This window comes from Poromitra crassiceps (genome assembly GCF_964638095.1).
Source record: "Poromitra crassiceps genome assembly, chromosome: 22".
NCBI lineage: Eukaryota > Metazoa > Chordata > Actinopteri > Beryciformes > Melamphaidae > Poromitra > Poromitra crassiceps.
In genome coordinates this window covers 3,343,769-3,356,290 of record NC_139647.1, presented here as the reverse complement: position 1 = coordinate 3,356,290, position 12,522 = coordinate 3,343,769, and the positions used below count along the sequence as shown (strand labels likewise).

The 12,522-nt window shown below is 46.8% G+C and overlaps 1 protein-coding gene across 1 annotated transcript in view; it reads left to right on the top strand.

The window, feature by feature from the left end:
- The window catches only part of ptpn20 (protein tyrosine phosphatase non-receptor type 20), a gene marked incomplete at its 3' end in the record, with an annotated part of 42,910 nt that extends 31,806 nt beyond the window's left edge, over positions 1-11,104 (top strand). The window contains exons 35-45 of the mRNA XM_083658245.1: positions 2,060-2,221; positions 2,330-2,696; positions 3,404-3,504; positions 3,795-3,877; positions 4,248-4,387; positions 4,667-4,815; positions 5,708-5,798; positions 8,089-8,423; positions 9,029-9,244; positions 10,840-10,902; positions 10,994-11,104. Coding sequence (XP_083514371.1) covers positions 2,060-2,221; positions 2,330-2,696; positions 3,404-3,504; positions 3,795-3,877; positions 4,248-4,387; positions 4,667-4,815; positions 5,708-5,798; positions 8,089-8,423; positions 9,029-9,244; positions 10,840-10,902; positions 10,994-11,104 — 1,818 coding nt within the window. The remainder of the gene's footprint in view (positions 1-2,059; positions 2,222-2,329; positions 2,697-3,403; positions 3,505-3,794; positions 3,878-4,247; positions 4,388-4,666; positions 4,816-5,707; positions 5,799-8,088; positions 8,424-9,028; positions 9,245-10,839; positions 10,903-10,993) is intronic.
- Positions 11,105-12,522: the final 1,418 nt, after the last annotated feature.

Below are 12,522 nucleotides of genomic sequence, written 5' to 3'. Positions count from 1 at the left end.
CACATCACACACACACACACACATCACACACACACACACACACACACACACACCGTCCCATTGCCATACTGCGTGTGGCCTATAGGGCAGGTAGCTCAGTTGCCTAGAGACGGTGTGCGGTGTGAGTTAGGTGGCAGGCAGAGGTGAGTGGACAGTAGACAGGGGCAGTCTGAAAAGAGCCGCGTTATTTACCTGTCATAGAAGAAGAGACCCACCCGTCAACACTTCTGCTTCAAAATGGCCGAAGAGGTGGGAGGTCGGTGGGAGTTGTTTTTTCTTGTGTGTCTGCGTTTTCATTGGCTGAAAATAGATGGATGGAATTTTGGAATTGACAGATGTTGCTGGTTTCCAGGGGCACTATTGCTGCCGCGGCAGTAAGTGGAAGTGTTATTCTTTTCGCTGCTGGTTCAGTGAGTTTTGGTCGTAGAGTGATCTGACTTAAAACCATTGGAATCTTACTGGTGCAACCAAACCGAAGAATCCAACCATTACCGCAACCACTGGCAGTGGCTGTACTTTTGCGGTGGTAGCGCCTTTGGAAAGTAACACGGTACAATATTACTTGCAAGAAGGTTGAACTCTAGTAGTATCTGATTATTTAGCACACTCATTTGAATTTTTTGATCAATGCTTGGTGAAAACATAATATTCGATGCAATAACTCTTATTTACTATCAATGAATAACTCGTCCTGTCTGAAGCGGTCACTGGCTGATTGATTTATAATCCTTCCTCTATTCTTCTCCAGATGAACCGATTTATATGACTGGTGGAAGATTAAGATGTCGCTCTCTCACTGCAGACCAGGATGTAAGTTTCTGAACATGATACAATATATTTACGGTCGTGTCTATCAAAAAACATCTCGCCTTTCCTCTCTCTGTCTCTCCATCCTCCTGTGGTTGTTAACTCCTTCATCTCCTCTCATTTTCTCTGTTTTGAACTGTCTGATGATGACCCACACTGTAACTTGAGTCTGCTGCGCATCAGTCTGCGCCTGCATAGTCTGCTGGGGGTCAATTTGTGCATGCGTGTGTGTGTGTGTGTGTGTGTGTGTGTGTGTGTGTGTGTGTGTGTGCATGTGTGTGTGTGTGTGTGTTCGTGTGCGCGCGTGCATGTGCAAAATTGTCTTTGTTTACACCTGATTCATGCGTTAACTTTAAAGGAGAATTTCTGTATTTCTCAACCTGGACCCTATTTTCATATCTGTTTACAGTATGTATAACTACATTAAGTTGTGTGAGAAGACATTTTTGAAATCGGTGCATTATTGACATACGTCCACTAAACAAGCTTGTTTTTGCAACGCACACTGGCTCAGATTGTTATTGTAAAAGAGAGAGAGAAAACACTTGTATTTACCTTGCAACAGCGTTCACCCTCTCTCTGTCTGCTGTCTATCACATTGAGATAGAAACTCTCGTTGCGCCCGCTCTTCAGTTTGTCATCCGTATAACGTTAGTCCGGCTCAAATAAATACGAGCGGCCATCGAATTCAAACGCATCGTCCGTATTCTCAACTTACAAAATCCTTCAGCTACGCTAAGTGAAACATGGCTGCTTGCTCCACTGCAGCTGAAGTCTCGACTCTTGTGAGACTCTCATGAGACTCAGGTCCCACACACAGTCCTGATCTGGGATCAGATGGAGGTCAATAGAGGCGCTCCCAGTTCTGTCTCTATCATATAATAAGGATATGAGCCGGTGTGTGTGGCAGAAAACAAGCTTTAAAGGACATACATGCACGGCTCCCACAGGCCCTATCGGCCTCTATTCCAGGCCATTGCGCGGCACCTTGTGGCTCGATACTGCATACATTTCAGAAATGTCTGTCGTGGGTGACTAGTTTAACATAAAGTAAGATGAAAAATTGGGGGGAAATCCTCCTGCGTGAATAAAAACGGAAGGAGGTCCTGTAACAAATCTGGCATGTGCTTGTGCAATGACAAACACAGGAAATCTCTCTCTCTCTCTCTCTCTCTCTCTCTCTCTCACCCTCTCTCTCTCTCTCTCACTCTCACCCTCTCTCTCTCTCTCTCTCTCTCTCTCTCTCCTTCAGAGTTGCATCATGCAGGTGGAGTTCTCTAAACCTGAGGGAGGCGGGCTGGGCTTTGCTCTGGTCGGGGGAACCAATGGCAGCATGCTGCGAGTCAAGGACATCTGCTCCGGGGGTGTCGCCGAGCAGGACGGCCGGCTGAGAGTGGGAGACATTCTCCTGGAGGTAACGAGCCCGTCGCACGGCACAACCCCCGATCGATCGGCAAACTCCGGTGTTTTCGCACCTCCCGGCGCTCACTCACCCTGGCTGTGTGTGTGTGTGTCCTCCTAGGTGAACGGCATCATTGTGTCTGGGCTGAGCCACAGCAAGGTGGTGGACCTCCTGCGGAAGGCAGAGGGCAGCGTGCAGCTCACCATCTGCAGAGACATCCAGCCCCTGGCCTACTCCGAAGCACCTGCGGCACCACCAAACATGGCCTCCCAACCCGGAGCTCCTGCGCCCAAGCCTGACACCGGCTCCTCCCGTGACCTCACGCTGAATAAGCCGGTGGAGCACCCCCCTGGTATGAGCTCTCACACGTCTGTCCCCACTGTGGAGCACCCCCCTGGTATGAGCTCTCACACGTCTGTCCCCACTGTGGAGCACCCCCCTGGTATGAGCTCTCACACGTCTGTTCCCACTGTGGAGCACCCCCCTGGTATGAGCTCTCACACGTCTGTCCCCACTACAGTGGATCACTTATAGTGATCAAGTCAGGCCGGGTCAAATCACATGATCACCATGTCATGCTAGCTTCTGGGGAAGGGGACTAAATAACGCTCCAAAGTTAGCTGTTGATATCTGAATGAAAACGGGTTCTATGAGTACCCATGGTCTCCCCTTTACAGATAAGGTAGCATTTTTCACAGTGTAATGTTGGCAGGTATGACGTTTTTAATTTTAAATTTTGTAATTAATCGTGAAATATTTATGATTAAATAATCAGCATTGGCGTATGCCCACGTTCTGTTTATGAAATAAAAAATATATATATTCAAGGAAATACTTCACCTTAGTCTACGTGTGTTGATCAGAGTTGCGATGAAAGGGTTTGGTGAACCCTGGGACATTTTCAGATTTCGAAGCGGTCCGCGGCATTCTGAAGTTTGGGTATGGCTGATGTAGGGTAGCCTAATACATTTCTAAACAAATCTTTCTTTTGCAGCTCTTCTTAACTGGAATAGGGACTTCCAGTCAGAATTCCAGTCAAAGTTTACCCGTTTTGAAGACGCTGACTCTCCAGAGAAAGTCTCTCCTGAGGATGGTGAGGATCATTTCTCTACTTCTTTTATTAAGCAGTGGAATTTGCAGCAGCAGAAATAGCGCTGAAATATATCATGTACGATTCTGATCTTGTTGCATCAGATCTGACTCTAGATCCTGGAGTAGATGATGTGTTCCTGACCTCAACCCCTGTTCCCCCACACCGACTGGCTGTTGTAACAGATGAGAATGCCATTGAACAGGTAACACACACACATGCACGTGCACACACTGACGCACGCCTGTGTGTACACACACACACACACACACACACACACACACACACACACACACACACACACACACACACACGTACGTACGTACACACAAATATATGAAAGACAGTGCAGCCATTTCTCTGTGCATTCTCGTCAAAACTGAATAACTCTCCTCAACTCTTAAATAATTTTCTCTAACCTGCTCTGCTTAACATCTCGCTCCTCATTTCTGTCTGTCTGCCTGCCTCCTCTGGCGCCCCCTGTCTGTTGAACAGGAGAGCCGTAACAGCACCCCCTCTCGTCGAACTTGCTGTCCGTCCCTGAATGTCACCGACATGTTGCACGGAGCCTCTGAAAGGTAGAATATAACTCCTCTCCTCTCATTTTGTCTGCCCTCTTTCTCTCCCCCTCTCTTTCATTTTGGTCTGCTGGAGTGTTCCCTCCTCAACCACAAGGAGGCAGCAGAGAGCAATAAATGAAACACCAGCTTGGTAGATCTTTAGGCTGCATGTGCGCTGTGATAAACCCCCATCAGACAAATATAATGAGTTGAACAGTTAGCGTAGCAAAAGTATGACAGAAGGACATAGATACATTAGCCTCTTGTCTATACTGCATTTTAGGTGGAAAGGTCGCAGGAAAAGGAACCTCCTGCTTGCATGATTTCATCCCCTCCTCCTACCGAAGAGTAAAAAATGGTGTGGTCTCCCCCCCTGACTCCCCCCCAGGAAACACGTCCTGACCACACTTTTGGACCAACCCTGCAAAGACATGATGAACATCCAGTCAGACGGCTGGAGCAGCGAAGAAGAAGACGATGATGATGCGTTTCAGCCCGCCAGCCAGGAAGTGACCTCACCCCCAGCAGGTAGGCTATCTGTTCCTTCTATCCAGCGGTTCACAAACTGGGGTACGCGTACACCTAGGGGTACGTTCAGGTACTACAGGTACAAGTAGTACCTACAGGTACTACTTGAGAGAAAGGGGAAATTAAAAAATGTAAGAATTCATCGTGAAAATAAATGAGATCTGCTCAGGAGGCACTAATTGCAACTCTTTCACTCCATTTCTCATTTTGTAATGTTATATTCTTCAGGAGGCGGGGTTATCATTCATTCATTGCATCTTTGGTTGTCTTTCTCTCCAGGCCCTCCCATCGTGTCAGGAGAAGAGCTGGCCAGCCTGGCTCTCATCAGTCCCTCCAAGACCAGCCAGTACTCAGGCTGCAGGGTCAAAGCCCTCATCCAGGTCCTGCAGCATCAACTGGACCAGGAGGAGCTGGTCAAAGAGTTCATGGTGTGTACTGTATGTGCTCCACGCGGGGGAAAATAGGAAATGTGCACGTTAGTCGATCTGTCTAATGATGGTAAACAGTGTCAAAAATGCTAAATGTACACATTGACTGGTCAGTGTGCACATTGACCAGCTGTCCCCACACACTGATTGTAACATAGGAACTATACAGAGACTGCTATCACTCATACCATACTAGTTTATACCAATTCTAATGTGCAGAATGATGAACTGGTGTCAGTGGAATGCACATGCGTATCGCTCTGTTAGCCGTGGAGATGTTTGAATGAATGCCAGCGCATGAAAAATAGAAATAAATCTCAGTCAAGTATACACATTCATAAATCCACACACGCACGCACGCGCGCACACACACGCACACACGCACGCACACTCACTCACTCACTCATTCACTCACTCACTCACTCACTCACTCACTCACTGCACTGAGTTATTAGAGCACTGTAGACCAAGGGTTCCCAAACTCTTCAGCCCCCGACCCCCAAAATAACGGTGCCAGAGGCTTGCGACCCCCAATATCCCCGTGGTGTTTGAAGCATACAAACGTTTCGGAAACAAAATAAACAATTGTGGTGAAAATGTGCTCTTTTTAATGGTTTTTAAAAAGTATTTCACACATTTTGTAGTTCACATTATTCTTTAGGCTAATTTCACACATTCTGGAAATCATCTCGCGACCCACCCAGTGGTGTCCTGCGCCCCCCCCCCCCCCCCCCCCGGGGGTCCTCCCGCCCCCCCCCGGGGGTCCTCCCGCCCCCCCACTTTGGGAACCACTGCTGTAGACGGTCGTACTGTGTGAGCCAGTTGCATCTTAAGTGATTCATATGTTAGTGTTTTGGATGATGTATCATTATGGTAATGTTGTTGGTTGCAGGCTCTGGAGCATCTGAAGCCCTCAGATAACTGTGTGGTGGGAAAAGCCCCGGAGAACCGAGACAAGAACCGCTACCGAGACATCCTGCCCTGTGAGTCTCACACGCTTCAGCGGGAGTTTGCTTATTTGACAATTCTGTAGGCCGCATCTTAACTCTTACTTTCTCCACTTTATGCTTCACTTTATGTTCCCCTATATGAGTTTTTTTTATTGGTGGGCTCGAGCTTGTAAAAGCTGGATACTCACAGACTTGGCATTTATAGCGCAGGCTGTTTGTTAGCACTCTTCTTAGCAGCAGTTTGAGCTGACACTCAGCTCTTTACTGTCGGGACACTCAGCTCTTTACGGTCGGGAGTGGGGCTGTTTGCTTAGGCCACTTCAGCACTTCCCCCTGCAACAAATAACTTCCGACATTAGTATCAATAATTCACCAGTAGCACTAAAAGATTTCCTTGGGCTCATCAGACTCAGCCTGATATGTGATGATGAGGAAGGTGTCATCTGTTACCAACATGGTCAGATATTATTATTTTAATAAATATGGCAGCTTGAGGAGCGAATTCAGTGTTTCCCCCGTCCCCTATCTTGTCCTGGGGGGTGGGCCACCCCCCTAACGGGACCCCCCACCCCCCCAACAGCCGGCGTTTCGGAGCAGGAAGTCGTAACACAAACGCGTCAAGTGGGCGGGGCTACATAAGGTGAATAGTGTTTTGCACGGGACAAGACAGAGAAGTGAGCTGTAAGCATATGCTGTACCTGTGTGTGTGTGTGTGTGTGTGTGTGTGTGTGTGTGTGTGTGTGTGTGTGTGTGTGTGTGTGTGTGTGTGTGTGTGTGTGTGTGTGTGTGTGTGTGTGTATGTGCATGTGTGCGCACGCGTGCATGTGCGTACATGTGTGTGTGCAATCCCAATGTTTATTGCATCAGTTGTGGCTAACATTGATATTGAGGACGTGAGCAAGTATAGAGAGCCAAAGTGGAACGTCACTTCCTGCTTCAGCACTGTACCAGAGATTTTCATCCACCATTTATTTTCCCATAGACAATTTGTAAAATGCTTATAAAATAGTTTTACTTGTTCAAACCAAACGGTACAGATATATTTAGAAACAGGAGAGATCGCATAACATTTCACTCTGACCAAAACGTAAAAAAATGCGGGGTTTAAAGAAAATATTCTTTCGATGTTGTTGTTTTTTGTTTTGGTCTGAGTGAAAGTTGTTCTATGGTCTCTCCTGATTCTAAATATAGCTGAACCGTTTGGTTTGACCAAGTAAAACTATTTTTACAACCATTTTACGAAATGTCTATGGGGAAATAAATTGCGGAAGAAAATCTCTGGTACAGTGCTGAAGCAGGAAGTGACGTTCACTTTGCCTCTCCATTCTGTTGGTCTCTCTCTCACACGTGGAGCAGTATGATGTTCTCGATGTGGAAACCTTGCAGGGAAACACATTAATGTGCGAGCTGAACGTGCACACACACACACACACACACACACACACGCGTGCATGTGCGCGCACGCACACGTGTGTGTGTGTGTGTGTGTGTGTGTGTGTGTGTGTGTGTGTGTGTGTGTGTGTGCGCGCGCACGCACGCGCACACACACACACACACACACACACACACACACACACACGCGTGCATGTGCATGTGCGCGCGCACTCACACACACACACACAACTCGCATACACGAGCGTTTGCTTTTCCGACTCTTGAGAGTTGTGCCTGTTGGGATGGAGGGGCGTCAGAGGCGAAGATGAATGAGAGTGATGAAAAAGATAGGGACCCCCGGTGGAATTACCTCGCCACCTCGCCACATGCCTTGTTGCCTGCAGCCTCTTCTAAGTGCTGTTTGTGCAAGTGTGGGCCCAACAAGCAGCACTTTGTTTATGGGGAATACTGATGCCATCCATTACTAAAACGCTTGTAACTCTTTTATTTAGCAAAGCAACATTTGTGGACTGTGGTTTTCTGACCTCCCAAGCAGGGGGAGAGGGGGGGGAGGAGGGGGGAGGGGGAGGAGGGGGACTAAGCCAGAGAACATTCCTCTCCACCTTCCTTCTATCAGCCCTCTCGTCATCAACAGCCCTCTTCACAGCAGCGGGTGTTGCGCCTGACTCTGCACCCCGGTGGTTGTTTACTTGGCCTTATTTGCTGTACTCTCAGATAGCGTGCGTTTGGCAACACAACAAGGTGGCATTGTGTCCGTTGCTTATTGAAAAACCTCTAGAAAAACATAAGCAACCTCTATAATTCACACGTTACTCACACGCTCTCACACACTGGACACATTCTGCTGGCGTTCTTCCTAATCCGGGCTGAATCCATGTCTGTGTTTCCTTCTCTCCGCCACCTCCTCCCCCTCTCTCCCCTCCGATAGACGACAAAACCCGCGTCGCCCTCGGAGGGAACCGCGACTACATCAACGCCAGCTACATCCGCATGCAGGTCGGCGCCGAGGAGTTCTTCTACATCTCGTGCCAGGGCCCGCTGCCCTGCACGGTGCCCGCCTTCTGGCAGATGGTGTGGGAGAACAAATCGGACGTCATCGCCATGATGACCCAGGAGGTGGAGAGGGGAAGGCTCAAGTGTCACAAGTACTGGCCGGAGAAGGTGGGCGTGCCTCTGGACACCGGGAGGTACCGGCTTCACCTGGAGAACCACCAGTCCCTGGAGTACTTCCACATCAAGGTCATTCGCATGGTGGAGACGGAGGTGAGTGAGAAGAGAGGCGAGTGGTGGAGTGCTAGAATAGACTCGAAAAGATGGACGTAGTGAACGTGACATCACCCGTTGGTTGATGTGGTTTGTCCCGTTTTGAAGCCTTGGCTTTGGCATTTTGGCCGTGGCCATCTTGGTTTTAGGGAGCCAGAAGTGACGTAAATTTGGAAGAGAAAGAGCCGCAGCGCAGCCTGCTATTGGTCCGTGATCCGCGAGCTGCGCGATCACTGGACAGGCGACCTGTCAATCACTCCCAAGTCTTTTTTATCCTCTGTTTTTTTCTAAACGGGTGATTATGCATGGCACCTCGCCGTGTGCTGTCAGAGTGGTAAATCACTCTCACGACGTGCGTTCATTCTCAATGTCCATCCTTGACTCACATCATTTATAGATCAGGTCACCTTTACCCCCGGAAGTATGATGTCTTTCCCTAGAGCTCCCCCTAGCGGTAAACCTGCAGTACTACATCAACAATATGTGTCATGATACTATCAGTGAGGGTTAAGATGATAGTGTAAATGTTAGGGAAATGTTCTCAGACTGACATCATGATGACTAACTTTCATGTGGGACATTTCTTGAACTCCTTGTCATTCCAGACCAGGGAGAGCCACTTCGTCCGTCACCTGCAGTTCACCCACTGGCCTGACCACGGCGTGCCGCACTGCTCAGAGCAGCTGGTTCGCTTCATCCGCTACCTGCGAGCGGTGCACCACAAGGGCCCTATCACCGTGCACTGCAGCGCCGGCATCGGACGCACGGGGGTCCTCATCTGCACGGACATCATCCTCACCCTCATAGAGAACGACTTGCCTGTGAGTGGAAGTCATCTTTGTTTTTTAATGCATGAATCATGAATCATGAATCATGATCCGTTTTGTTAGCCTGGTATCCAGCCCCATATTAATCACGGTTGTCAGCACTCTTCATATGGGTCTGGACACAAGGCGGTGTGTGTGTGTGTGTGTGTGTGTGTGTGTGTGTGTGTGTGTGTGTGTGTGTGTGTGTGTGTGTGCGCGCGTGTGTGCGCGCGGTGCGTGCACGGTGCGTACTCATTCACAGCAATAAGCCTTTACTAAACTGCTGTGGAAGCTCTCTGTTAGCACTGTTAGAATTATTTTTAGCCCTTCTCTCAAGTGTGTGTGTGTGCAAGGGAGCTGGAAGGTGGGTGCTGAGGGTGCTGCAGCACCCCCTGGTGGCAAGAGATGGGATTTTTGAAATTGTTGGATTTGGCTGTCTTGTGTTTATACCACCAACAAAATGCATTAAAAACAGTTTGTGCTTCCCAGCTCTAATCTTATTTCATACGCTCTCTCTTCAAAAGTGTTTGATTTTCATCATAATCTGGTTTTCCATAATAATAATAATAAGTTCAGTGTTTATGCCTGTGTTGCTGTCTGTAGTGTAGTAGTGTAAAACGACTAAAGGGAGACCAGGTGCTTATATGAAAGTGAGTGAGAAAAGGAGAAGATACTGAATAATGACATCACAACAGTATAATCCTAATGTTAATTTAAAATTAAATATTCTTCTAAATATGGATGAAAGTCCAAAAAACGTCAAATTTTCTTAAGGAGCGTCCCTTCCTTACAGCACCCCCTACCTAAAAGTACTTCCAGCGCCACTGTGTGTGTGTGTGTGTGTGTGTGCGTGTGTGTGTGTGTGTGTGCGCGTGCGTGCGTGTGTCTGTGAGTGTGTGTGTGTGTGTGTGTGTGTGAGAGGGGAGGGGCAGGTTTTGTTAGGGTTAGGGCTAAGGAGAGAGTGAAACAAAGGAATCTGATTGGCTGTTGACAGAATTTGAATTAATAGATAGCTGTTAGCTACATTAGCTAATTAAGCACACTACGTGCCGCTGGAACCGCTTCACCGGGCTCAAAACGCCACTGTGAGTGACCAAAGGTTTTGCCCGTTAAGCGGTTGGAGTCCAGTTACCCATCAGCTTTGAAATCCATTGGTCGGTTGTTGAGCTGCTTGCAGCTAAAGTTGTCGATATAGGTACCAGTCTACCGGATGCAGCAGACAAAGAGTATTGAAGTCAAGAGACAACGCTCTTGTTGTTTTTTTGACAACAACGCTCCCGCCATGATGTTGCAGTGGAACAACCTATTAGCCTTCTGTTCTTATAAAAAAAAATTAAAGTTCTTTGGCGCAGAATCATTGAAGTCGTCCTGCTTCGCTACTGTGATTGGTCAAACAGTTCGATGATTGACAACAGACAGCAACCAATCAGTTGGGGCTGAAAAATACGTCACCGAATCAGTGGCGGATAGCCTTGCGTCCAGACCCCCAATGAGGGATTCATTGGGGGTCTGGATACCAGGCTTTGTATTCTTATTATTAAATGCTATATTCCTAAAATAGTTCGCACACATCTCACTCACTAACACCTCCCTCCTCTCCTCATCCTCAGATTAACGTAACGGACATAGTAAAGGAGATGAGACTTCAGCGCTATGGGATGATTCAGACCAAGGTCAGTGCCAGCAGAAGGGGGTAAAGGTCAAAGTTCAAGTCAGAAAACAGACATTTCCCCAAACATGCCCTTTGTCTCTCTCCCCTTTCAGGAGCAGTACCTCTTCTGCTACAAGGTCTGGTTGGAGGTTTTACAGGGCATTTTACAGCTTCATGGCAACCAGTGGCAACCGGAAAGTCCCCGGGACCACAAAGTCGTTTGACTGTTTCCACATCGATTCACCTATAAAGCACAGGCTGTGTATGACCATATACATTGTATCACAGCATGGACTGGTAATACCTTTATCTTTGGCTGTGTATGTCTTTAGTTAGCTTTAGTATCAACACCATTTTATTTCCTGTTCTGACGTTTTGCGCTGAGGCCTGTTGTTTAGTTATGACTACGAAGAAGGCGGACTTTCGATTTTTGTTCTTTTATGTGTTTCTCGGTGCTGTGATTATGTCCATAATTTAACTCAGATCACTGAGTTTATTGCCTTTTCAGGCTTAGTGATTTGCCTTCTGCGTGTAGCAATATTTTCATTTTGATTTTGTGTTACTATTTGAATGTATCTATTATCATCTCCATGTCTTTTCATTTGCAAAAAAAATGCGTTTATTTTTTAACAACCATATTTGCATGGTATTTAAAATGCTGGTAATAATCTAAAAATGTATTCATCGGCACAAGTTTTATCGGGCAGTATGTCACCTAGGGGTCGTCAAAGTGCACAATTGTAAGTTGATCATACCAAAGTGTATCTAATTTGAGAACTTTGATGAGTTAGAACGTGATGACGCGTCGTGTTTCATCATGTCATGAAGTTAAGTGCATTTTGTATCCTGGAGATAAGGGCATTAGCAAAAAGCACATTGTTGATTTGTCTGTCCATCACCTGTAACATTGTCACATTGTCACACTGTAACATTGTAACATTGTGACATCACCTATAGGGAAATGAAAAGAATCAAGTGCCTTGGAATGACTCACTCCCCTCGCTCCGTGTTGACCCCGGGGCCACTTGTCACAAGGGGTTCGGAGACGAGGAGCAAGGAATTGATTTGAGAGCACAGCAGCGGTTAGACAGAACACAGCATTCAGGCCTGTTCACGCTCACTTTAACAGAGGTGGATACGTTTTGTTGATCAAAACCAGAGGACTATTGAAATCTCAGTTTCTTAAAGTTAGTCGAAGTAGGTTGTAAAACAATACAACGTTACAAAATAGAGGCCGTAAAGCTTCCGCACACACACCGCCTGTCAGTTTTCCGTTGGCCCATTTTGTATAAAACATTGTCATCACATAAGTCTTAACAGAAGTACAAATAATCTTAAGTTACACATACAGATGAAGAATGATTCAGCATAACAAAATATATAGATAACTACGGAAATTTGTTATGTGGTTTTATGAGGCGGTAATAGGGATTCACATACTTTGAAGACAAAGGTACTAAACATTCACTGATTTCATTGTCTAAATTGAATGATATGTGATAACCATCCTTTATCTGTATTCCACAGTTATTTTTATACAAACTTGGCCAAAATATATATATATAAAAAAAAAAGCTTCACAAACTTTTCATTTGCCACTCTTTAGATGTATAGACAGCTGCATACTAGCTACACATCTCAA